Below are 27,077 nucleotides of genomic sequence, written 5' to 3'. Positions count from 1 at the left end.
CCATCTTCGTGCCTGTCACCCGGCGCGCGGCCTCCTCCCGCCAGGGGGCGCCGTACTCCGCGCCAGGGGGCGGGGCGTCGCACACCCTTATAGCGCGCTGCCGGCGGGCGGCTCGCGCCGGGCGGCCCCGATCGCTCCGTCGCCTTTCGCCGCCGCTGCCATGGCGACCCCCGGCGCTGAGGAGGACGCGATGGCGCGCTACCGCTCTCCGCTGGTGTCGCGATACGCCAGCGCCGAGATGGGCTTCAACTTCAGCGAGAGGAAGAAGTTCGGCACCTGGCGCCGCCTCTGGCTCTACCTCGCCCAGGCTGAGAAGGTAACGGCGGACGGGGCCGCTGAGGGGGGAGGCCGCCTCCGAGCGCTGGGGCTGTCCCGGTCCCCCTGGCGGCCGCGGCGGGGGCGAGGGGGGCTGCTGGCGGCCGCCGCCCCTGGGCTCGTTGGGTGCGCGGCGCAGGGACCAGTGGGGGTGCCCGCCGGGGCTGCTCCGGGGAGACAGGGCCGGGGCTGCCCGGGTGGGCGGAGGGAACGGGCCGGAACAACCCCCGGGTGCCCCGGCGCGTGCTGCGGGGAGAGCGGGGGCGAGGGGGGGCGGTGTGTGCAGGCGCGGCTGTACGCACCCGTCTGCGGACCTGCAGGCCCTCCGCAAATGACCTCCTCCGGTCTCACACCCGCCCCTTGCACTTTTGCCTTGTTTGTGAAGTTTTGTAAAAGCTTCGCTGAGCGGTTGCGGGGGGGCGCGGGGCTGTGCTGCTGAGCAAACGCTAGTGCCCCGCTCAGGGGGCGTGACTGAGGGGCTGGGCGCTCTGGTTCAATCCCATCGCTGCCAGCCGCTGCCAGCAGGACCACCCCGTGCTTCTGCAGCCAGCTGGGTTTAGACAGCCCTTATTTCTGAGATAAGTTTGCTTTTAGCTAAAGCCGGCAGAAGAGTTACCCAAAAAATGTTCATGAGGTTTCTAACGGGCCAAGTGCCACGGGAAAAAAAAACCTTGGTAACATAAGAGGTTGGTATCGATTCAGCTATTAGGAATCAGCAACTGAGAGTATGTCCGTATAATTGCAAACTGTTGCATCAAGTAGAATCTATGGAGTTAATATTTTGAAAGCGTAGTTTAAGCTAAACCTTCTTACTTTGACTTTGGTCCCAGTTAGGAGTATGCACACAGCCCATTACTTCTTAGCTGAGACGCAGCCAGTTTTTAAGATGCACTAACTTGATTCCTCGTGACTGAGAGGACAATTCTCATCAGGTTTTTGACAGCAAAAAGCCCTGTAGTATGTTCCTGGAAAACAAAGAAAAAAACCACACAAAACTGTCTTCTCTGTCTTCTGACAGGATATCTTTAGCTTTCAGACTCAGTAGTTGCCATTTGTTTTGTGCAGAGTCCTTCCATTTCCCTTTTTGACGTGCTGGGGTTGTTAGGAAGTGATCCGAGCACTAGGTCTGGCTGTTGCTGTTAGCATAAGGGTAGAGAAGCACCATGCTGGAGAATGAACGAGCAGTGCACGGCGTCATTAACGTGTTCCTTCTCCGTTCAAGGATTATACCACTGCAGCGGCCTCATCTATAGTAAGCTGCACCAAGTGTGATGTTTTAGAAGCTGAAGATGTAATTACAGTGCTGTGTTATATAGGAACCACCTTCTGAAATACAACGTGCTAGGTGTTGTCACAGTTTGAGATGCTGGACTGAGCAGACTGCAAATCTCATCTAGTATAGGAAGTGTCAATACCACAAATGCATGTTTAAGGAGCATTGCATGTTCAAAGCATAATTTCAACACTTGACATATCAATTCCAGCAGATAATGACTCTTTCTTCTGTTCAAGATACTTTACATGACTTGCCCCATAGGAGAGAGCAAGCTGCTGAAAGAACCAGCCTGAGACTTCGAGGTTTCCACTCCCAAGCCCTGAACTTGGGGTTCCCCTGTTTCTTGACTCTTGCTTTCCCTCTCATTGCCACTGTAGAGTTTTGTTCTCAGAAAGCAGAGAGAAATCTTACAATTTCTTGAGCACCCTTTTCATAGTGGAAAGAGGGAGACTACTATTTTTATCTGTCTCCTAATTCCAGAAGAGTTTGTCTTCTGATGTCAGCTCTGGACTGAAAGCGTCAGCTACTTTAGCACCTGTTAGCTCTGTCAGTGACCTGTTAGTCATATTAGCAGTTTCCTTAGGTTCCTTATAGAAGATACATAGTATTTCTTTTTGGGTACATTTCAGAAAGTAGTAAATGAACCATGGACAATATTTATTCCAGTATTTATCCTCATTTTCAAGACACTTGTATGTTGCTTCTCTGTCCTTATTGAAGATGCATAATATTTCTGTTTGGATACATGGAAAAAAAAAAGTAATGAATAAACTGTAGGCAATACCTTCTCTTGTTCTGTAGTAAATCAGTATATTAAGAAGCAGGGAAGTAGTAAAAGAGGGGACGTGCATTTTAGTGATAAAGCTTCAGGTAAAGCACAGGGCCAGGCAAACGGTTTGAATATTTAACCTACTTATAGGATAAATTTTCGAGTAGGCCACTTGGAATATGTCAAATAAGAACTGGAAAATTATTTCACTGGAAACTGGATTGTGCAGAAAATCTTTACAGTTAGTGTTTTGTTCCTTACAGCAAGCAATACCAGGAGGTTGAAAGAGGAGCCTCAGCAAAGTGTGTGATTACTGGAAGAGCTCCTTAAACTACTATTTTCCCAACTGACAGCAGTTAGTTTGGGTTAGGAGCTTAAGCATGTGAGTTTATGCCCATTCCAAAACTCTACTTGTTTTGTTTGGGGGTTTTTTGCATAAATTCATTTCTATTGTGGTATTTCTATTGAAACCTCATTCTTTTTAAAATAACATATTGTTCAGGTCAAGAGCTCAAGATTTAATAAAAAGTCAATTACAAATTTCATGGAGCTCTTCCTTCTAGAAGTAGCTTTGACATCCTGCAGCATCAAACTGACATGTTTTGCACATGTGAAATCTGCATGTTTGCTATCTTATAAGAGCCTATAGTAGCCATTGATCTTTTCCCCCTCCTCCAATTTCAGTTTTGTTATTTTTCTGTCATATATTCTTTATTAGATGAGCAGGCCAGTGTTCTCATTCTGTTTGCAGTGGATCTTTCATGTCATCTGCCTGCTCTGCTCTGCCCTTTAGGAATAGGGAGGAACAGTCATAGTTGTTATAGTGGTGTATCAAACTATTGGAACAGCCTCAGAGGAATATCCTAAAAGCACAATCCAGACAGCACATGGCTGACCTGTGGTGTTTTGGAGAAAACCCAGTGTTCTCCCTCAGGTAGTTTTCCTACTTAGTTTTCTTATGTAGACAGGTTTGAAGGACATTTGATTGCTTTCCTCCTGAGGTACTGTCAATATCAGCAAAAACTCGCAGGGAAGAGGCATCATGTGATGTTTGTGGATCATGAGAAACAGTATTTGTCTTGGCACTACTCTACCTTGCATGTATTCCTATGACAGGTCATCCCTTTTCCTGGGATTATTTCTTTCCTCTTTGTATGGCTGTCAATGACTGCATACTGGGGTCAGCTTTTCTCAGCAGATCATGGATGTATGAACAAGGCAAGAGGTTTTTAATCTTGGTGCAAGAGTGTATTGCCTGCTTGCGTTGCTTGTGTGCTTTCAGGTAGTTACAATCTGCATCAGTACACCACAAAGACAGCAGTCTGGGGCCAGGTGTTTCTCTTCATTTATCTGGACACTCACGGTTGTATATACACTTGCAGAATCATATTTTAAGTTGTGTGGGTGCTAATTATCTGATGAGGACCTTGAAGACACATCTGCTGCATTTGCTGTCTTCTCTAGTTCCAGATTCCCCATCTGTAAAACTTATTTTCATTCAGGTTGATTATGAATAGAACCAGCTTTTGAAATACTTTGTATCCTTGGAGCTTCCTGACTGGTGACTTCTAATGGGAAAGGCAGTAATGGCTGGAAAAAGTAATAATGCCAAGTTCATTGTGAGACTTTTAAACTCTCAGTATCACGAAAATACATTTTTTTCAGCTTAGTTAGCTTGCCAGTACAGAGCTGTGCAAGAGTTATACTAGTGTATAATTCTGCAGTTTGATATCTTATTCTGTTTTTAAGCCAGCTTGCTGAAAAGGTTTAGCAAATGTTTTCAGATGTGAACAAGGAGCATTTATCTCCTGCTTCCAGATCAAGTACCTGATTTCCCGAGCTTCCAGATTTAGGCTGCGATGAAGTACTTTCAGAAAGGTACAAACGCATTTACCTCTCCATATGTTCTAAGTCTGCTTTTACAGTTGTGTAGGTCTAGTTGTGGTCCAAACAGCTCTTCCTGACACAAGCTCTCTGGTCACATGATAGCTGGATTGTTCTTTACCCTAAGAGTGTATTTCATTAAAAGAAATTAAAACTATACTATTTTTGTATCACTTTTCCCTACATGTCTGATTTTTGTAATTTTGTAGTTGGCACAGGGATCTTGCATGATTGAGGAGCGTATGAAGCCCAAGAGGAACATCTAAGCATGAATGCTGTCCTATCCTATTGGAAAAGACTGGAGAACCCTAGAATGAAAGCATTTGCTGTTACAGCTCTTGATTATGCGAAGTGGCCATGTTTCTATGAAGTGTCATATGGGAGTACATTATCTAACCAGTTTTTGTCTCAGTTTGGCTTGTCTCTTAAAGACAAAAAGGAACAAGAAAGTTCTTCTCCCCTTGCAGTCACTTGGGCTTCCTATCACAGATGAGCAGATACAGGAGATGGAAGCAAATCTGGACAACATTGACTTCAAGATGGCAGCAGAGGAAGAGAAGAAGCTGCGTCACGACGTGATGGCCCATGTTCACACCTTTGCCCACTGCTGTCCAAAAGCTGCAGCCATCATTCACCTTGGAGCAACTTCCTGTTATGTAGGGGATAATACGGTAGTATAATATTTTCAGTTTCCTGCCTGCAGAGCTGACCGAAACAAAGCTACAGTTGCTTACTTCATAGATCTTTATAAACTTTTCTTTATAAAATAATATTAAGTAGATTTTTCAGGCATCTTTGTTAGTTTTACTGTTGAAGTTTATTTCCCCTTTATCGTAGCTACCTTAGGAAGGCAAGGTCCTCTTGCCTTCTTTCTTTTGATATGAAGCACAATCTGTCTGGAAACTAACTGTTCCCAAAGTTCTGCTTGCATGTTAAATATTCAAGGAGATAAGAGACTGTGTGTTGCAAATGCATGCAGAAATACGTGGACTGTCAGTTATGCCAATGGGAGAAGAGTTCATTGACTTAGAAAACAAGGCCACCTTTGATATACGCAGCCCACGAGCTTTCAGCTGCTGCTTGGAACCCCTGTATCAGTTCAGGGTAAATAAAGCTTTTCAGTGATCAAATGAATCGATAAGTGTGTTAAGTGAAAAAGGAAGTACCACCGTTCTACAGAACTGTAAAATGTTTGTGAAAAGCTGCCTAAAACAGAGTGCAAACTGAAGCCTAATTTCTCAGTATATATTGCTGTTGCCCTGTGTCCAAATCACTGCAACTTCACAACTGCTTTTGTTGTATGAGAAGCATCTGTGTGATTATTTTTTACCCTACTCCTTTGCAAGCCTGTTTGGCTTTTAGGTAATACCACCTTCCTTGTGACACTTGCACCTCGCTGTACCTCAGTCTCAAAAGAAGGAGTAAAGGCGACTGCTGCCAGTCCACTTCCTTTCCTGCTGCCTTTAGTCTATAGTCTTTAGCCTGCACTTTTCACTTGGGATGAATAATTTAGTCTGTCATTCCATGGGTGTCCTAAGTATCCCAAAATAATCATTCATACCCAGTCAGTGGAAATGGGTTTTCTACTGCCCAGTATGACTTTCTGTGGATAGTATAGAAGGAACAGTGATGGGTCCAGCATTTTCATTATAAGCAAGTTCACCGCATGTGCTGGTACAAGAAGGAAAGCAGAGCTTTCATTTTAAGAAGAGACTTTTGAGCGGACAAAGCACATTTTAGTTATCTGTGTCCTCTGAGAGAAGCCATTATGTCTGGTCCTAAAGACGAAGCTCAAACTTCCTTTCTTTTTCTTTGCTTCTTTCAGGATCTGATTGTCCTCCGTGATGGGTTTAACTTGTTGCTACCCAAGGTGAGAAGGTGGTGGTGCACAGTGTCTCAGAAGTGGGCAGCACTGATGTCCTGTGAAGAGCCCGTGTTTAACTTGGATTTTCCTAAGCCTTGCTGGGAAGCTAGGAAGGAGCTGTCTGTTTGGGTTATTCTCAAGAAAGCAAACAGTTATCTTCCTTTCCTTTCTCCAGTCTTTCCCCAAAGCTTCTATGCTCACCATGGGAATTAATAAGCAACTTGTTGTTTTTCTGCACCACAGGTACTAGTTTCAGAAAACAACTGTATTGCTTTCAGGATCAGCTTAGGCATCCCCTTAACTATATTATTAAGAGTGTGTCGGTATTCAAGAAACTACATAATACAATTTTCCAAGGTCAAATATAGTGAGACTGTAGTGCAGTTTTGTCTATCTGGCCTGAACGTCTTGGCACCCAGTTTGCCCTGGAATGTGCATGTGTCAGTTATACCCAAAGCAGCTTTATCTCTGACCAGTTCTGGGAATAAAGAAAATATCCACGGATAAACCAGCTGCAGGATTGGGGCGGGCATGAAGGCTAAACTAGTCTGAGCTGAAGTCCAACCACTTGTATCATCTCTTGCTTGAGTTCGTAGCAAGAAGAGATGGTGTGCATGCCCTGAAAAAATGAAATGCGCCATATTCTACAACTAAAGGAGGGTATTCAAGGACTGCACAGTTGTTTCACTCCCCTTTTTCTCACCATGTTGTGCTTAAGCATGCTGACTTCTGCTGTGAGGTTTTTTTCTCTCATTCCACACCTTTTCTATCCTTCCTGCACCCACCAGCTCGCAAGGGTGATCAGCCGGCTGGCCGACTTTGCTGAGAAGTATGCTGACCTGCCTACTTTGGGCTTCACTCACTACCAGTAAGTAGCCATCAGCCTTTGCTTTCATTTTGTCAACTGTGCTTTGGTTAAATTGACCTGCTACTGCTTTCTTTCATCCTTTTTCCCATCTCAGACCAGTGGCAGCTGGTACTGCTGAACGTCATTAAGATATTGTTGGTGGTTCAAAAAAGGAGTATGTGCCTAACTCCAGGCTTGTCTCAGGAAATTGAACTGTTGCTTTGACTAGCTGTCAGCAGTTGTTTTAACACAGCTTCATAAAGAATGACTTCCTGGCGAACATAGATGTGTGTGTTCTGGGCTGTTTCAGAAAGCATGACGGAATTGCAGTAAGCCTGTCTTCCTGTCACATTTTCTTTTTTTGTTTTTCTGTCACTTAAGTTAGTTTCAGCTGCCACTTAGAAAGGTTTGTTACTGGCTATTTGCTACTACAGCTACTCTGTCACTGTAGCTGCAGCTTTCTTCTAAAGTTATGGTTCAAGATCCATCTGCTTTCGTACATCCCGTTGTGGGTCCCTGGGAAGAACCAGGAGGATGGCAGTTTAAAATTTCTCCCAAAGGAGAGTGAGAGCACATCAGGTCAGGTCTCTTGATTAATTGTCTTGCTGTATATGCTGTGTCAGTTCAATCAGCTGTAGTCCTAGGTACCTCTTCATCTACAGCTTTTTGGAGGACGATTCTCTGAGCTCAGTTTTATCTTGGCTTTTGGAAAGAGTACAAAGGAGTATTCAAGAGGGGTATGTAAGGCAGAGTTGTAAAAGCTAAGGTGAAGAAGGCATCGAAACCTTGGCCTCTTCTGCATCCTTTGTCAGCAGAGCCTCTGCCCCATGGATGAACAGGCCGGTGTTTCCCTAGCCTTCCCTCTTCCTGCTTACATACTGGCAGAGGTCTGTCTCGTTGCCTTTCACATCCCACACCCCATTCATCCAGGTGGGCTTTGGCAGCCTAGCCCCATCCCTGCAGTGCCGGACAGCTTCTTTGTATTCCTCCTGGATCGTCTGTCCCTGCTTCCACATCTTCTATGCTTCCTTTCCATGTCTGAGCTTAATCAGGAGCACCTTGTTCATGTGCGTGTGCTTTTTTGAAACAGTATAGAGGTTCATGGGGGTAATTTGGAATATTTCAACTTCTAGGTTCTGTATAATACCCCCATTTTCTTCTCAAAGCCTTTTCAGGGAGACAGTGTGATTGAAGCTTGCAAATTTCAAGGTGGAGGTCTTATAAAAAATGTTGGCTAACAGTACCGTTAATTATTGCACGTTTGCCCAGAGGCTGATGAATGTGTTTTTATAAAGGAACAGTCCCTCAGGAGGAATCATTTAAAATCTCAACGTGTACACGGATGTTTGTGCACTGACGAGTTCACACGAGTGCTGTAGGTGAGCTAGGATGCCCCCTGTGCCCTGGGTGAGCAGAACTGGGGTGAAGGACAGGTGCGCCCCCGTTGCTGCCAGCCCCCGGCTTCTCGCCCCTGCGGGCGCGGTGTGGGGCGCGGGTCGGCAGGGGGCGCCCTCCGCCGGCGCGGGCGGGGCGCTGCGGCTGCGGTACGGCGCTGGCCGGGGCTTTGCTGCTCGCAGAGTTCTGGGAAAACACCCTGAAACTCCCTTTAGATGCTCTGCCTAGTGGGCCTCCGGTCGCTTTTCTTTAAGAAACTCTCAAAAGCTGTGTAGGGAAACACCTTCAGATACCCACTGTCACTTATTTCTTAATCTCCTGTCACACAGAGAAACTACAATTACTGCTTTCTCTTGATGTCGTTACACCTAATTCCTGAAAAGAACTATCGTATCTTCAGTACCATTTGCTGGTGATATATGTGCGCTGTCATATCTTACTGTGTAAGCCAGATCTTTTTAATTTCTGCTCAGAGGAGACAGAGAGACCAGCCTGCAAGGAGGTCTTAACACCAGACTCGGCAGCAGAGTGTGGTCCTTGTGGAGTTACTGTGCAAACTGTCAATGAGTCACATTCTGTTCTTGGTTGTTTTCAGACCAGCACAGCTCACCACTGTGGGGAAACGCTGCTGCTTGTGGATTCAGGACTTGTGCATGGACCTGCAGAACCTGGAGCGGGCTCGGGATGACCTGCGCTTTCGGGGTGTAAAAGGCACCACTGGCACTCAAGCCAGCTTCTTGCAGCTTTTTGAGGGAGACCATAGTAAAGTAAGTCTGACAGCCCAGGGCATAGTCTTGGCAATTCTCCCCTCTGGAATGCTCTTGCCTTTGGGGGAGCGTGGAGATTCTGGCATCAAATTTACAAGAGCACTGTGATCCCTCTGGGATCCACTGACAAGACTTTGTGTGAAAGTGAGCAGAATCTAGGAAGACAGTGCTTCCCAGCAAGCAGAACATTTGTTGATAGTAAACTGAGAAAAGCAAAGGATCCCTGTTGCTGTTGCTGACCTTTCCGAGTTGTTGCATTCTGAGCTTTGTTTGTTTTGGGTTTTTCTTCACCCTGAGGTTGAAGAGCTGGACAGATTGGTGACTGCAAAGGCAGGATTTAAGCGGTATGTAACAAATACACTTAGTCCCCTATATTTGGTGTTAGCAAAATATGACTCCTGCTGTGCATGTTGGCCCAGATTACCCTAGCTGCCAAACTGACATCTGTGCTGCTGTTGACTTATCTTCCATTCCCATCTTCCATTCCCAGTTGCAGCTTCCAGGAAACTTCACCTCCTAAACAGGCCACTTCTACTTGTCTCCCTACCAAAGCACAGCTTCCCATTTTTCCTCTGTTTTTCTCTCCCATCTCCATGCTGCCCCAAGAAGTTGACAGTCTGAATCCAAAGTAGTTCTCACCCGGGCAGAATGACAGCTCTCCACTTCAAGAGCCATGTCACTCCTTGCTCAAAGTCTTGTAGTACTGTTGTATCTGTTGGCAGCGCTCAACTTCTGTGCTTATTTGTAGGGCTTATATGGTCACAGGACAGACCTATAGTCGCAAGGTGGATATTGAAGTCCTGTCTGTGCTGGCCAGTCTGGGGGCATCTATACACAAGGTGAGCACCCTATTTGTGTACATCAGGAAGAGGGAGAAACGTTTTAGATCTTGAAGAGAAGGTGCCCATGGTGCAGAATGCTGTTCTCAAGAAATACTGATTGGTGTTCCTTGTTTAACTGTACTCTTTGTGATCATGTAAATTCACTGCTGAGTACAGGCCTAGTAATCAAACCTCAAAGATCTTAAGACCAGTGGCAAGTAAAGCAAGTTTACTGGGCAGATTCTAAGATGGGTTAACAAATCCCGCACCAGATATTAGTCTAATCTATGCTAAATTGATCCAATTAAAGTAAATGTCTCTCCTGTGGTGTATGAATTTTTAAATTTCACCATTTGCTCCTAGTTAATTGCTTCTCTGATAACGGTGTTATTCTCTCTGTCCTTGTGGATTCTTTTCATTGATTTATCTCTGTTCCCTCCCTCTACTTTCTCTTGCACTGAAGTGATCTGTGGTATTTTCTTCTGTTTTAGTTTTTTAGGCTGGCTGGTTCAGTGAGCACACATTATCTGTGTTTGCAAATCACTGTGTAATTTTGCTTTGCATTTTCAGTGTTCCCTCCTGGTCTGTCTTTCTTTCCCTGCGAACATTTGCCCTTCTTGGAGTCCTGTTCTGTTCTAATGCAGTGGACGTGGCTTTTTTCCTTATGTTTTCTTGATTTGGAGTTTTAGGCCAGGAAGTATGATTGCAGTGTCAATTTTTTTGTCAAGTTTTTCACTGTCCCCCCAGTTTACTTCTTGGACACAGATGCAAACACTTCTCCAGGAACACTAACAGGACTATATATTGGTGTGTGTTAGTTTGGTTCTGTTTGTTAATTTCTTGGGCTTTTTTCTAGATCTGTACTGACATTCGTCTTCTGGCCAACCTGAAGGAGATAGAGGAGCCTTTTGAGAAGGACCAGATTGGTAAGGGATGGGAGATGTTTCTTGGACCAGTGTATGAATCTTTTCATTTATGTTGGTACAGCCTTTTAAGCAAACTTAGAAATGTCACTGACAGAAGTTGCTTGAAATTAACTGGGGCTTGACATTGTTTGTATTTTGGGTCCTTTTCAAAGAAAAAGAAGTGAAAAAAAAAAGAAAGGAAAAAAAAAAGCACTTTACCTAAGGGTTTCTAGATATTAAGTAATTTAAAACAGATTTGTATTCATGCACTTCCTGGGTTTGAGGGTAGAGCAGAAGCAGTCCTGTATGACCCGTTCCCCACAGAGGAAGACTTGAGTCTGAGGAGTATTTAGGGTTTTCCATTACTCATGAAGCTGACTGGAGCTGTAGGTTTTCAGCTTGACAGGATTTTAGTCTTTATAAACAGATAAATTTGGAACAATGAAACTAGGCTGGACCCTTGCCAGAAGAACACCAAGGATGTGATTCTGACATTGGTAGAAGAGAAGAAGCAAACATAGAGTTTTGGCTCTTGGCTGGAAGAAAGTTTAGGCCTTCTGTATAGTTGCATATGATTTTGGCAAATTAAGCCTTAGTCATATCTGTTACTTGAACAGTTCTGCATTCTGTGGATGGTTTCGATATCCATTCAGCAGAGCAACAGGCAGCAGTATAAATATCGGACTTTGAGGGAAGTGTTATTGAGCAGATGGAGTCTTGAATGCTGTTAAAGTTGCCATGGGTAGCCTAGAAAGATGGTGCTAAATACTGCATTAAAAATGAAGTCCATTTGTTCTTTTGATGTGGTAGTACTTCTGTTTTGCAGAGTCACAAAATGTCTTCTCACGTTTTTTCTCCCCACATTTGGATGTTTCTAATCTGAAGGCGAAATGTGGTGGTGTCATTCTTTTTGTCCTTAGAAAATCATCGTGGTTTTGAGGCTTTACTCAAAAACATGATTCCTGACAAGTTTTTCTTATCTGGGGAGGACCTTCATCTCTTCTTCCTGAATGCACTGCTTCTGTTGCCCTGTTTCCATCACTCTTTCTCTGTGGCAATGTATTTGGAAGAAAAGGGACATGTGGACTATCAAAAGTCGCTCTTGCTTTAGCGGCTTGATAAAAGCTTTATCTGCCCAGCAAGGCTGCATGGTTGTGTGAGAAACACACCTGGAACGAAGAAAACAGGATCTCTGGCAGTTAAGCAGGGAGAAAAACAGGAGCTGAGCTGGGAACTGATGACCGAAAGAATGTCAACAATTTTAACGATGAGACTAACCGCTTGTAATGCTTTTAACCAATTAGTGTCTGTATAGCAGCGTGTGAACAGTGTATGTAACCAATAGAATTACGGTGTGATGTGTGTATGAATATTAATATTGTATATAAGTTTGCAGAAACTTAAGTGGCTTCAACTAGGATCATATTGATATGTTGTTGAGTCTGTGATTTTGCTACTGCATTTCTCCTTTCACAGGTTCAAGTGCTATGCCTTACAAGAGGAATCCAATGCGTTCAGAACGCTGCTGCAGCCTGGCTCGACACCTGATGACTCTGGTGTTGGATCCCCTTCAAACAGCCTCTGTGCAGTGGTTTGAGCGAACGTTGGATGACAGTGCCAACAGGTTTGTTTAGATCGTGCAATGCAGCAATTTCAGAAGGTCTTGTGCCAGAAGGTCCTTTGATGTATTCAGAAAATACTATTTTTAAACTAAAACCACAAGTTACCACCTTGATGAAAAGCAGTTGCAATAGAATCTAGAGACTACAGACTGGCTTCCTCTATAAGGTCAGATGAAAACTGTTAGGGTTTCTTAGTGTCAAGATGTTCTGCAAAGGAAACCAGCAGAGAGGGAGGGATGCAGAAGCCATGGTAATAAATTGCTCTCATAGTCTTCCTGTTTCAACAGCATAGCGTAACATTACTCACATTTCTCAAATTTTCCTCCCTGTCTGTTTTGAATGTGGGTTTTGACCCTGCTCTTCTTCACTCAAAGAATAATTTAACATTTTATCTGTAACCCCTTAACTCTCCAAATAATCTAAGGAAACTTATTTTCATCTCTTTGTAAAGTGTTGTTCTTTACAAGCAGTTCAGATCTTAAAGACAGAGTACAAACATTATTTTTTTAAGTAATATTTCATGAAAACCTGTGCAGGTCTTTCAGATACTGGTCAGCAAACCTTGCTTTTTCTGTTTCTTCAGTACGACTATTTTGAGATGAGCAAAATTTATTAATTACTATTATTAAATAAATTACAGCAAGTAAATTCACTGCTTCCATCTTCCAATTAGTACTAAATTGGCATAAAGCTCATATTTACCTTTGAAATGTTTTAGTTTCAAAGTAGTCTTCTGTTGCAGAATTTGATCTCCTAGAATCTTAGAAATCTTTAGATTTCTAAGGTATGGGGGCTTATGGAACAATGCACAGCAGCAGTTTTGGCTATAGACTAGTGTTAAGATTGTTGATGAGAATGTTACCTCATGTCTCCAGAAACATAATGTCTGCATAAAATTTCATGAAAGCGTAGAATATCTTTTCCGAAAAGGATTTTACTCCACAGCTGCTAGTCTTAAGAAAAGAGCTGCATAGGCAGCAGGAAACAATGTAAATTTTTAGAAATTGGATACAAGTTGACGTGGTACATGTATTTCCCAATAGCTACCGAGTGTTGAGAGATATACTGGAATGTTTCAAATTTTGTTTTCATCTCATCTAATAGAAAGGGTCACTTGTTAACTTCATAATCCAGTTAAAAAATTCTGTGCCTTGGGTTTTTCTTGTTAAAGCTAGTGTTTTGAACGGAGAGCAAGCCAGAGAGAATGCAATCAACCTACAAAACAGCAAAGTCCTTTTGAAGACAGTATGATAGAATTGTGGGCCTTAAATGTAGCATGCTTCAAGTACTAGCATATTTTAAAAGATCACAGTTTAGCCTGGGCCAGGCATTGCTGTCACAGATGAATGATGCTGTAACTGCTGCACTGTGATGCAGAGCCTTTTGCCTGACAGAGGTCAGTCCCTGCTGCTCTTCTCCTTTCCCTCCTTTCTGTTTGTCATTTCTTTTTGTCAGGAGCCTACTTAGTGACCAGGAGCTGGTTTCTTGGAGGAAGCCCCCACCAAATGGGTGGATAACTTTGGAAGTTCCCTGCTAAGCACAGCCAGGCACAGCACGAGTGTGTAGCATGTCTTACAGCTGAAGGGTCAGATCAGCAGACAGGGCAACACAGAACACACAGGCCAAGATACTCATGTGTTCGCTAGTTCTGTAAATCACTGCCTTCTTTCCTAGCTGTGTAATCATTGCATTATCTTGGAGCTTTCTGTGTATGCCTTCACCCTTTCTCTTCCTCTCTCTGCTGACAAAAAACACCCAAAAACCCAACCAAAACCAAGAAACCTTCCCTTGTCCCCAGCTTGAGAGCTACTGCTATAAGATCTTCTTTAGCTTTTCTGTTTGTGATGTTTGAACAATAAGGAGAACAGTTCCAGCTTTAGGGCCACAGTAATGCTATTTACAGAATTGTTTACAGAAGCTAATGAGCTGGACCTGACATAGACTGGAACACAGCCTTTATTGCTAACTGGGCCCTGGGTATGTGTGTTTCACAGGCGCGTGTGTCTGGCTGAGGCTTTCCTCACAGCTGACATCATTCTGAGTACACTGCAGAATATCTCCGAGGGACTTGTGGTATATCCAAAGGTAAAGCAGGAGATAATGTATGCAGTGCTGCATCCTGGATAATGCTGCAATTATGCCAAAGTATATAAAAATCTTCCCACTCAAAATATTACATTTTTATCTGTTCAAATGGTTTCTGAATTTTGTTCTCTATTCTTGCTACATTCTCACTGTTTGCAGGACAGATGTGAAAGGGTACTTGTTGAAGCCAAAAGATAGTAAATTCAAAACTTCTCACAAAGGATATTTTTCCCTGAATTACAAAATGGATCTGTAGCATCAAAAGATACTGTCAAGACAGATCTCATACAGTCCTGTAACTTACTATAGGTTTAAAAAAATAAATTAATTATACATCTTTTCCACCGTAATGTCCCTTACAAAGATGTAACTTCTATGTATTATCGGCTTCCATACCTGGATTTCCAGAGCTAAGTTCAAAAAGAGAGATTATCTTTGCATCATTGTCCAGTCCTGGAGATTCAAAGAGAGAGGAAAACTTCACTGGGGATCCCAGTTGTCTACAGAATTTCTATAATGCTGTTTCTTTTTTCAGTTTGTTTGTTTTGTTTTGTTTAAGGTGATTGAGAGGAGGATCCGGCAGGAGCTGCCATTCATGGCCACAGAGAATATAATCATGGCAATGGTGAAAGCAGGGGGCAATCGTCAGGTACAAATGCAGTCCAAAATACCTTTGTTCACTGCCTGGTATTTGACTCCTGAGAAACAAAAGTATCTGGGCTCTTGTCCCGACTATCTCACCTTTCTTTGTTCTCCACCTGCTCCCACAGAGTTATTAATATACACTGATGCTGCAAAGCCAGACTCTGCTCTCTGAGGAGACAGCAGTTGTGGGGATCTGTATTTCCTGTTAGGAACACTGTGTTTGAGCTAATCTGGCTGGCTGTGCTGGAGAAGAGGGAGACCTATTTTTATATTAGATACTAGTAGGCGTTTTCCTTTTGTAAATGTTTGAAGGAACTTGGAACACAGGCCAGGCTTCTTGAAATGGAACACGTTGGCAGTTGGCTACCTTATAAATTAAAAGAATGAATCAGTGCTGTTAAGGAAAAAGCAAGCAAGACCATTCTGAACCATTCATTCAAGTGTCACTCTTCCCTGATTTGGTGTAGTGCTTCTTATTATTAACTTTGTTCATGTCCTTCGTTCAGTTTTCTGTGTTCAAGCAAATTGAAATTAAATGTTTTCCTTACTATATAAATCCAGATACAATTGGCTTGTATTTCCTTATTGTTTAGTTTCACAATTCAGTTAAAAACTGATAATCAAATTTACATCTTAATAAAGAGCTTACTTTCACTTACCTTTAGACAGTAATTTTTCCTTCTATGATTATTGCCACATCAGGGACAAAAGTTAAACTGGCAAGATAGTAATAGCAGAAGGGTTTGCTAGAAACTTTGAGTAGGATATGTGGTTCTAGCTCTCTGAACACTTGTGGCAACTGACCCATGATATTAGTCAGGAAACATCCTTCCCACCCACCCCCTGCTGTGTCTCTGATGTTTGTCACTGGGTCAGTCAGTAAGATTCCTAACTAAACTTATTAAGGGGCACATCATATGAATAAGTGTCGTTATCTTTTCAGCTGATTCTCTTTCTAAAGTATCCTGTACTTAAAGTCCTCTCTGTTTTGATGAAATTGAAGAGTGAATGTCATTTGTGTTTGTGATTAGCCTGCCTTCCTTCTGGTGCGGTTTCGTTACGAATCTATAGCATTTAGTACATTTATAAAAGCTGTTCATATTTACATTCATGTGTTCTGTTTTCATGTGCTGAGATCTGTGGAACACTACATTTTCTGTGCTTTCCCATCTCACAGCACAGAAGCTCACTTCCTTTCGCTACTACTAAACAGCTCCCTCCCCTAAACGTCCAGAAGACAGGTCTGTTCACCTGATGCAGGTGTGCTGGACAAGATGGTATTTGGATGGAGGAAACAGGAGATCATTTTCCTCCTAACTGAAGATAGACCAAGGATAATACGTTTGATGAGAAGATTCTCAGGTGGCTCTAAATGCAACCACATGACTGTTTTAGGGCCAGCATGGCAGCACCTGATTTTGCAGGTGGTCCCCGACTACAGTTGGGTTCCCTTGTTTTTACAGATTTACAGGTTCCACAGGAAGTCAAGGCATTAGGAAGTCTTTCAGAAAAATTGTTGTAAGGGCTTTGCTAGTCTTAGTGCCATGTGAAGGTTCTTTGGGAATGTCTAATGGCCCTCGGGTTTATGAGGTAATTATTTTCCTTCAATCTGTCCTTATGTAAGCCATAGTTTACATAGTCTCAGCGCTTGTTAAGTTGGTCAGGTTCTTTTCTTTTCCCCTTTCCAAATCTGTAGACGTTTTACATTGTTTTACAACTGGAAAAAAATCCTATAGTGACTCCTAAGAGTATTTGGGAAATTTGAATTAGTGTAAAGGATTCCAGTGTTGTAAGTTAGTGGTATAAGGGAACAGAGAACATACGTGACATTCAGACTGTTTTCGTCTCAAAGGGCAGCTGTGGAAGGATGAAGAAAATCTTGTTTTAATATAGTAGTATATGAGACACTGCAGTCCAAGCTGTGTCTCATTTGCATGCTGTCCAGTGCAGTACACTTCGATGTTTCTCCCTCCCGCACAAGTTAGTGGGATGAACATGTGCTGTCAGTAGCAATGGGATGAATTTTTTCTTTTCCCTTCCTCTTCCCCCTGCTCCTACAGGATTGCCACGAGAAGATTCGTGTTCTCTCGCAGCAAGCAGCTGCCGTTGTGAAACAGGAAGGAGGTGATAACGACTTCATCACCCGTGTCCGTGCTGATTCTTACTTCAGCCCTATCCATAAACAACTTGAAAGCCTGTTGGATCCCTCCTCCTTCACTGGACGTGCTCCTCAACAGGTAAAGTAATGGAAAGAGGCTACGGGTGCCGTGAGTTGTAATGCAACGTGTTGTATTATCATGCGTCCATTTGTGTGCCAGAGAATGTACATATTATGTACACATTTCTCTTTCATTTTACTTGGCTTTCTTGTCTTTTTTTCCTGTTGGCTTCACACTTTTGACTCTGGATGTATCAGGCTGTTAGGTGTCTCTGTGAAACAAGAGACCCTAGTGAGACAAGCAGATCGGAGAAGGCAAGCCCTTTCTTTTGCGAATTTCCTCTTTTCTTTTTAACAGGTGGCAAAGTTCCTGAAGGAGGAGGTTCGACCAGCGCTGATTCCGTACCAGGGCAAGATGGGTGGGAAGATTGAGCTGGCACTTTAGGTATATTGTGAAAAGGTGTGTGGGTACAGAAAGATAATAAAAGCCTTATTGAACTAGGTCTGCTTACTATGTCATGTTATTTTGGTTCTCTACAGTACATTTAACCCCCAGCCCTTACAGCCACTTCGATTCCAGATGGGCTTTTTCTTCTTTGCCTGCTATTTAATCGAGCCTCCATCTATTGTGTGCTGAGTTACTGAGAAACACGTGATTGTGACAAGGTAACTTTATCACAGTACCTTTCATTGGCCCCCCATATAGAGCACTGCCAGCTGCTGCCCAACATTGATGTATGACCTGAAGAGCAGGAATAAGAGGAACTGAGCCTACTGCCATTTTCATCTTAATCATCTGCTCTTAAACTTTCTCAACAAGTGTCTCAAAAAACCATAAAAGGTTGTCCTGGCTTTCAGAGTATTGTGATTTGGGGAGCAAACGGGCCAAAAATTTAGGAATAAGCAAAGGGAAAAGCCATGGAACTTCTTGGCCTATCAAACTGGTGGTCCTTCAGGACTCCCTTCCTGGTTTAATACTGTACCTGCAGCTCTATAGCTTCTGAAAGTCGTATTTACAGGTGTGGGTTAGGAACCAGCCACTGAGAGTTACTTTTCCAGGTCCTTGGTTGTAGGTGCTTGATACTGAATGGCAGGTGGACTCTGGCATGTGAAAGTCATTCTCTACTGCAAGTAAGTTTTCTCTGATAAGGAAAGAGAAAAGAGGTTGTAATTCACTGGATGCCAGAGAAAATAAAGAACATTGGTCTTATTTCTGACCCTGAATGTCTTGTTTTATAATGCCTGTGCTTTACTGGACATTCAGTACTGGACCAAACTTTTTGCCCTTTGACCTGAACTGGAATGATTCCATTACTTCTTCTTCCAGTGCTGTTACATCATAGCCCATTTCTTTTGCTTCAGTACAATATAAAGCTCCCTCTTTACCTGTTGTTATTTATTCAGATTCTCAGAAACTACAAAATGAGAATTATTTGACTCTTTTCGAAGTGTGATTGCTGGAGAGAATTAAGAAAAGCAGAACTAATAGAAAGAAGCTACCTGCTGTCCTTGAGGCCATCATTGCTTAAAGAGGGTTTCAAAATATAGTATGTTTTAATGAGGCTTGTCTATTAAGTATATAAGAGAAGTGGGAAGCTTCAGGCCATGATCTCCCTTCATCTAGATTGCTCTGGCTGTACCTTGCCTCTAGACTATGGCATTCAAAATGTCTTGAACATTTGGGAGTCTTAGCAGTGCTTAAAACATTTATTTTTTGCCTGCTTGTGCTATTAATGTTTAATCAGCCATCTGTTTAAAAAGGATAATTCAAATTGAACACTGGTAATTTTCAAACTATTCTCAAATGGACAGCCAAGAAAGAAAACATGCGAAAGTCCTCTTTCCTCCTCCTTTGTGGGATTAAAAACCACCAACAGACCCTGTGCAGAGAAGAGCAGCCAATGTACCTTTTGTCATCTGGAAATAGATCTTTGTGCTGGGCAGAGGCTGCCAGCTGGGAGGCACCGGGCTTGTTTTCCTGCAACATTTAAGAAGAGTAACAGTGACACAGGGAAAAACGTCACCCTCCCAGCGAACTGCGGCACGGTGCAAAAATCCTGCCGGAGACCCGCACGCCCCCTCGAAAGCGCTCGGTTCCGGACCTGGCTTCGTTTTTTTCAGCAGAGCTGGCAACGGCGCCGGGCGGAGGTGCCGCCGGGCCGGGCCGCCAGGGGGCGCTGCGGGGGCGGCTGCGGGCGGACGGGCCAGCGTGCCCGGCCAGCGGCTGTCCCGGGTGTCGCGGTGCGTGTCGCCGCGGCAGCGGGGCTGTGCCCTGCCTCGGAGGAGATTCGTCTCGGCCTGAACGCCAGGAAAGCACCGAGCGGCTCCGAGGAGCGGGCCGGTGCCCGGCGCTGACCGTGGCAGACGGGCCGCGGCCGCCCCCTCCGAGGCCGGTGCAGAGGCTGCCCCCGCGGCACCCGGCCCTGCCCCGCGCACCTGGGCTGCGTTCGGGAGCCCCACGCGTGCCACCGCGGCCGAGAGCCCCGCTCCCGCGGGCGGCCCCCCGCTGGGCACCGGCCTACGGCCCCCACAGCGCCCCGCGCCGCCGCCCGGATGCCGCGCATGCGCGCCGCGCGCACTCGGGAGCTGCGCGTGGGGCCGCCGGGTCGGGGTCGGGCGCGCGCCCTGCGGGGACAGCGCGGCCAGCGGGTGAGCGAGGGAGCGCGCGCCGGCGGGGGAGGGGGGGAGGGGGGGAGCGCCGGCGGGGCGGCCGCGGCCCGGGCGGGGGGTCCGGCCGGCGGGAGGGGGTCCTGCCGGCGGGAGGGAGTGCTCGCTGGGCCGCCCCCCGCCCTGCTCCGCCCCCCGCGACGGCCGCGGCCCTGTGAGGCGCCCCCGGCGCTGCCCCTCGGGCGGGGGGCGCTGAAGGCGCGGGGGCGGCCCCGCCGCCGGGGCTGTGTGCGGGGCGGGGGGTGCGCGGCCGCGGCTCCGCTCCCCGGCCCCCTCCCGGGCAGGGCGGGCCCCCGGCCCCGGGGCAGGCTTCGGGCTCCGGCGGGTGACTCACGGCGGGCGCCGCCGCTTGGCCGGGCTCGGCCTGCCCCCGCGGCCCCGGGCTTCGCTCGCTGTCCCCGCCGCCCCTGCCCCCGGTGACCTGCCCCCTCCTCGCCGGGGCCGGGGCCGTCGGGTGGGCTTGTCCGCCCAGCTCTGCCATCCCCCCCTGCCCTCCCGCCGGCGGCTGCTCGGAGGTGCCCCAGGAGGGGGACGGTCTGTGTTCTGGGGTACGGGAACGGTCGCGACAGGCGGATGGAAACATGGCAGCGTCCCCTCGGTAGCGGGCATAGACAGGCACGTTGCAGGCCCTGCGGCTGTCAGCTGCAGCAAGGAAGCCAGAAGACAAATGTACCTGGTGATGTAAATTCGAGGGGGTGAAGAAGCGCCGTGACACGGATTTAATCCCTGTGCAGGCGGTGGCGGCGGCTCCGGGACAGCGGGCGGCTCTTCATAGCGCTGCTGAGGGCAGGTCAGGGAAGATTTCTCTGTGTCCGTTTTGCTTCCTTCCTAATTTTTTGAGGGATGTATGAATTCAGTCAGGTACTTTCCTTCTAAGCAAATAGATTTCAGTGTTGGTGTGCGGGTTTTTTATGTGATGTCAGAGCTTCCTACTTCATGATGTCTCAGCCTTACTCTGCATGACTGGCTGTGGTATTTGGTGGGGGGGGGACAGGGGGGGATAAAGTGGTGAAAGTGTCTTGAGGAAATGGAGGATCCTTTATTGGGGCCTTTAGACAGAGAAGCAGTCTCGCCGGAGTTAAGAACAGTAGTGAGAGGCTGGATCTTAAAACCACTCTAGAAGGAACTACCAGCCTAGCAGGAGTGGGGCACTGCTGTGCTTCTGCCAAGATGTTGATCAGAGTACAGTTGCTTGCTGGATAACCTGAGTTCTAGAGTAGTTTTTCAGTTGCTGCAGAGGCTGGAGTGGTGTCCTGGAAAGAAACAGTCACTGGAACAAAGATCTGTTTCATTATGTATTTCTGGATCCCCGCGAGGGGTGTGTGGCTTTCCCTTTGCAGAAACAAAGGTTGGATTTCTACCCTGGAGAAATCACGAAATAAAAGGAAAGGAAGGGCGTGGGAAGAGGCACGACCTGTAATTAAAGAGATCAGGGTGAGGACTGGTTGTGTCATGTTAATGTAAGGTTATGTTAATTCTGTATTTAGCAGATTAAAATGGCGCGTTCCACCTAATGTGTTTTGGTAATCTCAGGGAGATGTCATTCATGCTAAGGGTATCCATGAGGGGCAGCAGATTTCTGGAGAAAGTAAGCTGGTCAGGGGATGATAGAATTAACATCAGCTAATGAGGTGAGGGAGGTGCTGCACCCCTGCTCAGGACTGAAATGATTCTCCAGTTTTGGGGTCTCTGCTAATGTCATTGAGGTTTTTCTTCTTTGCTGTGCTTTTAACCTGTTGCTTGCTTTCTTGCAGGAGGGTATCTTTTGCAAATATCAGTGTTCTAAAGGACCTTGACAATCTTAAAAGATAGGCAATAATCAAAATATTTAGCTTTTAAAAGTCAAGGTCTCTTACCTGAGTTGGCATGGTAACAAGTAGAGATTATTGATGAAGGCATCTGTATGAAATGAGCTGCCGGTCTCAATCTCATTTGTAGTGAATTGGTCTCTGTGTTGCAAAATTGTTTACTGTGTTTTGTATTTGGAGTGCTTTAAGAAAGGAATCGGGTGAGTTTGCTTCTCCCAAATGATACTGCATTTGAGGTTGTAACTGGTTTGCAAATGATCGGAATGATGTCTGTCTTCATGGCTGTTAATTGCAAACTTCCCACCAAAGCACGAGAAGGAAAGAAAACTTTAAAAAAATAAGCCCTAAGGAATATTACAACTATCTTCATTGATGAAGGTAAGGCACCTTCTATCTTGGTGTATATGGTTCTATAGCTCTTCTAGCTAAATCCTGATTGGTGATCTGTATCACACTGGTTATCCTAGACCCTGTCCCAGCTCAGACGGATAGGATATAGGGATTTTGCAATTGTCAAGTGGGATGAGGTAGACAAATAGCTTCATTCTGTGTCATGAGTGCAGTGTTCCACATGTCCATCAGGAGATGGAGAGGTGTTGACACTTCAGGTTTGTATCCTCAGCAACACAAAGACTTGTTTAAACTTCTTTCTATGCCACCTCTCGTCACACAGTCATGATTTTAGATACATAAAATTTACACAGGGTAAATGTCTGGGAGCACTGGAGAAGGTCTCACTTGTCAGCTGTGTTACTGTTGACACCAGGCAGGGAAGAGGAGGACGTTGTCCTGTCACATTTGTTTTGTCTCTGAGGAAGTTTCAGCTTTTTTTAAACTGGAGTGCAACAAGTTATAGTGGTACAAGAGCAATTCTGTTTCTGGCTTAAGAAAAAAATAATGCTATGAGAAATGAAAACACGGTTGTTTTATGAGATAGGAGAAGATAGCATGTTGGTATTAATATGGCTACATGACCTGTTGTCACTGCCCATTCAGTACATAATTTCTTGGCTGGAAAGTACTGATGATTCAGAGGTGAGAGAAAATGTCCATAACCCAACAGGCCTTTTGTTCTGGTGGCAAAAATCTTCCTGAGCCCCAGAAACAGGAAATGTTGGTGGGAGGTTGTCTTGTTTTGTTATAGATGTACGCTTTGCTTTTTTTCTCAGAGTTATCTGTGCCTGTAAATTTCTGCAGGAGCAAGATCAAGTAGTCTAATACGACATGCTAGAAAAGAGCTTTGCAAACAGTCCTGAGTGGTGATCTGGGTGTTACTAGCCTCTTCAGATAATTGAGTTCTGGGAAGACAGAGCCCTGAAGGGAAAAAAAAAAAAAATCTTGAGTGCTGTGATACATCCTTTCCTTAAAAAGCTGTTTTCTGGAGCCAAGTGAAATGAGGAGACCTGCTTAGAGTCCTGATAGGTGAATCTGACCTTTTTTTTTTTTTTTTTTAAACTAATACTAGAGCAAATAGTAATACAACAGAGCTACAGGAGTGACCTGAATCTAGCCTTTCTTGTGCCTCACCAAGAGAATAGCAAACCCTGACAGCTAAACCTCTGCAAATCCGTCAGAGGCAGTATCAAGAATCTTCAGGCAGTTGTTTCTTTGTCACTGGGAACGGCAGGATGAGACCAACTTTTACCTGGGGTTGAGCCTACAGGGCTGGCTCTGGAGGTGATGAAGAGAGCTTTGGATGTTACTGCTTGTCACTACTTGGGGTGGGAGTGTCATATAAAAGACTTTGTAATATCTGTCTTGAAATAACTGTCAATGTCTTTCAACCTTTCTTTGATTCGTATAACCGTGCATCTCTAACAGAATTATTTTCTTTCAAACTTCTGCATAGCAAATTAAACTGTTCAGTTGCCATTACCTTCCACAGACATCTTATAAATAGTTTGCAGACTTGCAGAAGTTCACAGAACAGAAGGTAAAAACCACTTCTGGACAGTTTGGGGGAAAATGAGGTTCTGCAGAGTTCTGCAGAAGTGCCCTGGTGCTTATTTGGGTGTAAGTGCCCATTTATTGTGCAGAAATTGACTCTCGTGGAAGAGATTTTTGAGGCCCTCTTAGGTGCTAATCAGAAATCTTTGAGTTATATTTGTGTAGCAGTGTTTAATGTGGAATCACCTTTACCCTAAGCCTTGAAGACTAGGGTGACTGCAGATCTGCCTTTTGGCACGCATGCATTTTCTTCCCTCTGTGTTGGAAGCAAGGAGAATTCTGCTGTGCCGTGAGAGTGGACACCTTGCTAGTTTGTATCCTGGCCTTTTTTTCCAACCTTATTCAATGCAGATAAAACAAACAACTGTTGTTCCAGTGCTCGGTCTATTGTAATGTTCCTGTGTGAGATGGGAGGAGCACACTATATTTCCATTGCATATCCTCTCACCACTCAAATAATGGGAGCACCGGGAAAGGGAGAATTCCTCCTCTGACCCCAAGGGTCTTCGCAAACAAGAGGTTCTCCCCAGCAATGCAGTTCATGCTTAGCAGGCACCAGGTGTCTGCTGTGTAAGGATAGGCACCCTCTGCTTTCCAGGGCTAAAAAGTGTAGTGGCTTATGTTAGCAACACAGCAGAGCCATAAGTAAGTTTGGTTCTGGTTTGTTGTGGGTTTTGGGTTGTTTTTTTTTTCATGAGCCATATGGGAGAAGCCTTTTTTATCTCTGGATTTTAGAAGTAAGAGCTTCAGCCTTTTCAAACTGTCCCCTGCATAAAGGATCAGCATTCTGCTTTGGAGCCAGATAAATAAAAGACAGTTTTGCTCTGAAAAGAATATATGTTAGTATGTAGGATATCTGCATTTTGTATCAGCAGGTGTTGTGTAGATGGTTGTGGGTTTTTTTTAAGGGTAAGCTTGACACGTTGAACTACAATCAGGAAGTCCATCTGTGGTCTGTCTGTCCAATGCGTAAGCAGTAGGAAGCAGGATTCTGCTTTTTCACATCCTTATTTTCAAAATGGAGATGAAATGGCTACAAACGTGGAAGTTGCTTGTTGCATTCCTTTTGTATAAACTGAAAAATGGTTCAGCGCCTTCAGCTCCAGTAGGGCGCTCTCTGTCAGTACACCAGGCAGACTTGCTGGACACTGATCAGTGCAGAGAGCAGGTCTGTTGCATAAAAGTACCTTTTAGTTACATTTCTGCACGGAATTACATTTCCAGCGTGACCAGGAGTCTACAAGGTGCTTTATGGCAGGAAGCACAGAGTTCCAGTTTAGTTTTTGTTGTCTCTGTTAGGTGTCCCTCTAACAGTGCCCCGAGGCAGTTGGGAGGAGGCGCTCTGCCCCACCACACTCGTGCAGTCAGTATGTGATCCCAGTCGGTGACTGGACAGCGCTGGAGTCCTGAGCGATGCCTCTGCGGTGAAGTGATGTAACACTGTCAGCAGCTTGCTATCCTTCCTGCCTGCCCACCCGGCTCTGCAAGGCTGTTGCAACCTTCACTTTTGCTGCTTTCCAGGTCTCGTGTCCCCCTTTCTAGGCCTGCCATAGGCTTTTATTTCATCTCTGATTGACTTTATCTGCTATGAGAAAGTGGGCTGAGGGCAGTTAAAGTCACCCAACTTTTCATTCCAAGCCCTGCAGTAGAAATCAAGCATGGAGGCTAGCTCAGCACCTGCCTCCTGCATCTGTAGTGTGTGGCTCAACACCCGAGGCGGTGTGAGGCTGGCTGTGGTTTGTAAGCCTTAAGCAGATGGTTCCTGGAATGACCCAGATTCACCAGCACCATATCGACTCCTTAATCAGAAGTTTGTGTGTGTCGGTGTCTGTGCAGCGTTCTGCATCACTTTAAAAGCCAGGGTGTGAGGGGCAGAAATTACCTGCATCTTGTCTGCCCCTTGGTCAGGTGTGTGGCTGTGCTTTTTTCACTTACCTACTTGTTTGTGAAGCTGGAGTTTTCTTCTGACTGTATATGTGCAAAGCAAATATTGACTTGTGGGACTAATGGCATTTGCAGCACCAGGATATGCCTTTGCCTGACCTGAGGGAGAAACTCGCAATGTGGGGAGAGTGGAAGGGAAAGGGAGGGCTTCCTGCCGAGAGCTCCCCTTGTGCATTTCATTGAGCAAGTCTGGATTTTAATTAGGGAAACAAGCTTTCCAGGTGTGAGAGGACAGAAATCAACTGCCTGATGCAGCACAGGGTCTTCTTTTTGTCTGATTTCTGAGAGAGGGAGAAGATCTACACGGGATTTTAAAAGCTGAGCTGGAAGAGCCTTCTAGAACTACACCTAAGCGTGTGGCCTCCTGATGGGTACTGTGGCTTTGCAATTGCTTTTCTCTCTTCCAAGACATTTTTAAAAATAAATAAATGAAGGAAGAGAATAGAGAGCAGTGGAAACTAGCTGACAGTCCAGAGGAGGCAGTGGGATTTACTGCCTGCAGTGTTGCTTCATGTTCAAATTAAGCTTAATGGAAAGCAGAGTCTTTCCCTATGTTGGCTTACTGTCAGAGGAAGCTTTGTATATGCTGTTCATATGACAGTGGATGAAAATAGAAAGATTTGTTCTGTTTGTTCTGGTCCTTCTGACAATGTTTGGTGATGGCTGCTGCACAGTTACTAGTTGTAATATTTTCAGCATACAAAAACATTGCTTTGTAAAAATGTTTGTCTTCTGCACAGTCTGTCTGATAGAGGTACGTTGCTTTTTGACAGCTTTTTGGTGGACGCTCTTTGTTGTTATTGTTGCTAAAACCTGGGAAGGAGTTTCTGTCCCAAAAATAAAAGATCCTACTGAAAGGCTTCCGATAGCATCATTTCATGTCTAGCACATCCAGGCAGTACCACAGCAGGCTTAAGTGGAGATCACGTGGCAAAAGAGGCCAAGCAAGTAAAACATAGGCAGCAGGAGATTGTTATCTGGTGTTTGCAAGAAGCCAGGTAATTGAAACCTCTCATCACAGCTGTGTGGAAGAGCAGTATGTCCAGAGGAGGCTTGACAGTGCCAAGTGGAAGTAAATTTGCAGGTCTCCTTTGCAAACGTCGATTTAGAAAAGACACCTACACTGGGAAAGAAATCAATCTGACATAATCCTGCACAGTGTGTATTTACAAGTCCAACAAAGGTGTTGCAGCTGGAGCGCTTCAGATAGCTGTACCTGATGCTGACTGCATTCTTCCCTTGCAGCCTTCTTTTTCAGGCACACCCCTGTCATTGTAGCCGTCTTCTAGCAGGCTGGAATCAATGGTGGTGTGATTTGTTTTAGCCTGAACTCAAAAAGTAAAGCTGTAAATAATAGG

The 27,077-nt window shown here is 45.1% G+C and overlaps 2 protein-coding genes and 1 long non-coding RNA gene across 10 annotated transcripts in view; 2 read left to right on the top strand and 1 right to left on the bottom strand.

Annotated features, from left to right (window-relative positions):
• The first annotated feature begins 66 nt into the window (after nt 1-66).
• ADSL (adenylosuccinate lyase) lies at nt 67-17,854 on the top strand. The gene is made up of 13 exons (XM_056341961.1): nt 67-316; nt 4,712-4,915; nt 6,070-6,114; nt 6,897-6,976; nt 8,946-9,117; nt 9,415-9,461; nt 9,866-9,956; nt 10,795-10,864; nt 12,320-12,467; nt 14,460-14,550; nt 15,110-15,199; nt 17,256-17,432; nt 17,712-17,854. The coding sequence occupies exons 1-13, from the start codon at nt 161-163 to the stop codon at nt 17,796-17,798; spliced, it is 1,458 nt and encodes a 485-aa protein (XP_056197936.1). The 5' UTR covers nt 67-160; the 3' UTR covers nt 17,799-17,854.
• LOC130150730 (uncharacterized) lies at nt 17,468-20,832 on the bottom strand. The gene is made up of 4 exons (XR_008822340.1): nt 20,694-20,832; nt 19,261-19,331; nt 18,337-18,495; nt 17,468-17,625 (listed from the first exon to the last, which is right to left on the bottom strand). It is a non-coding gene; the product is annotated as an uncharacterized LOC130150730 (long non-coding RNA).
• The window catches only part of SGSM3 (small G protein signaling modulator 3), a 30,704-nt gene continuing 23,161 nt past the window's right edge, over nt 19,535-27,077 (top strand). The window contains exons 1-2 of one of the 8 annotated variants that reach the window (XM_056341956.1): nt 19,537-20,002; nt 26,965-27,076. The gene's annotated coding sequence lies outside the window, so the exon portion shown is untranslated. Of the gene's footprint in view, nt 20,003-20,675; nt 20,811-21,033; nt 22,207-26,964; nt 27,077 lie in introns of those variants that run through there. The other 7 variants (XM_056341954.1, XM_056341955.1, XM_056341959.1 and 4 more) reach the window with 7 other exon arrangements.

Source organism: Falco biarmicus, chromosome 5, assembly GCF_023638135.1.
Source record: "Falco biarmicus isolate bFalBia1 chromosome 5, bFalBia1.pri, whole genome shotgun sequence".
NCBI lineage: Eukaryota > Metazoa > Chordata > Aves > Falconiformes > Falconidae > Falco > Falco biarmicus.
Note: the sequence above shows the minus strand (reverse complement) of the source record. Positions and strands in the feature narration are given on the sequence as shown.

Coding starts and splice junctions, on each gene's coding strand:
- ADSL (XM_056341961.1), top strand. CDS start 161: ATGGCGACCCCCGGCGCTGAGGAGGACGCGATGGCGCGCTACCGCTCT. Junction 9,118..9,414: donor TTGAGGGAGACCATAGTAAA/GTAAGTCTGACA, acceptor CTTCACCCTGAG/GTTGAAGAGCTGGACAGATT. Junction 9,462..9,865: donor GCAAAGGCAGGATTTAAGCG/GTATGTAACAAA, acceptor GCTTATTTGTAG/GGCTTATATGGTCACAGGAC.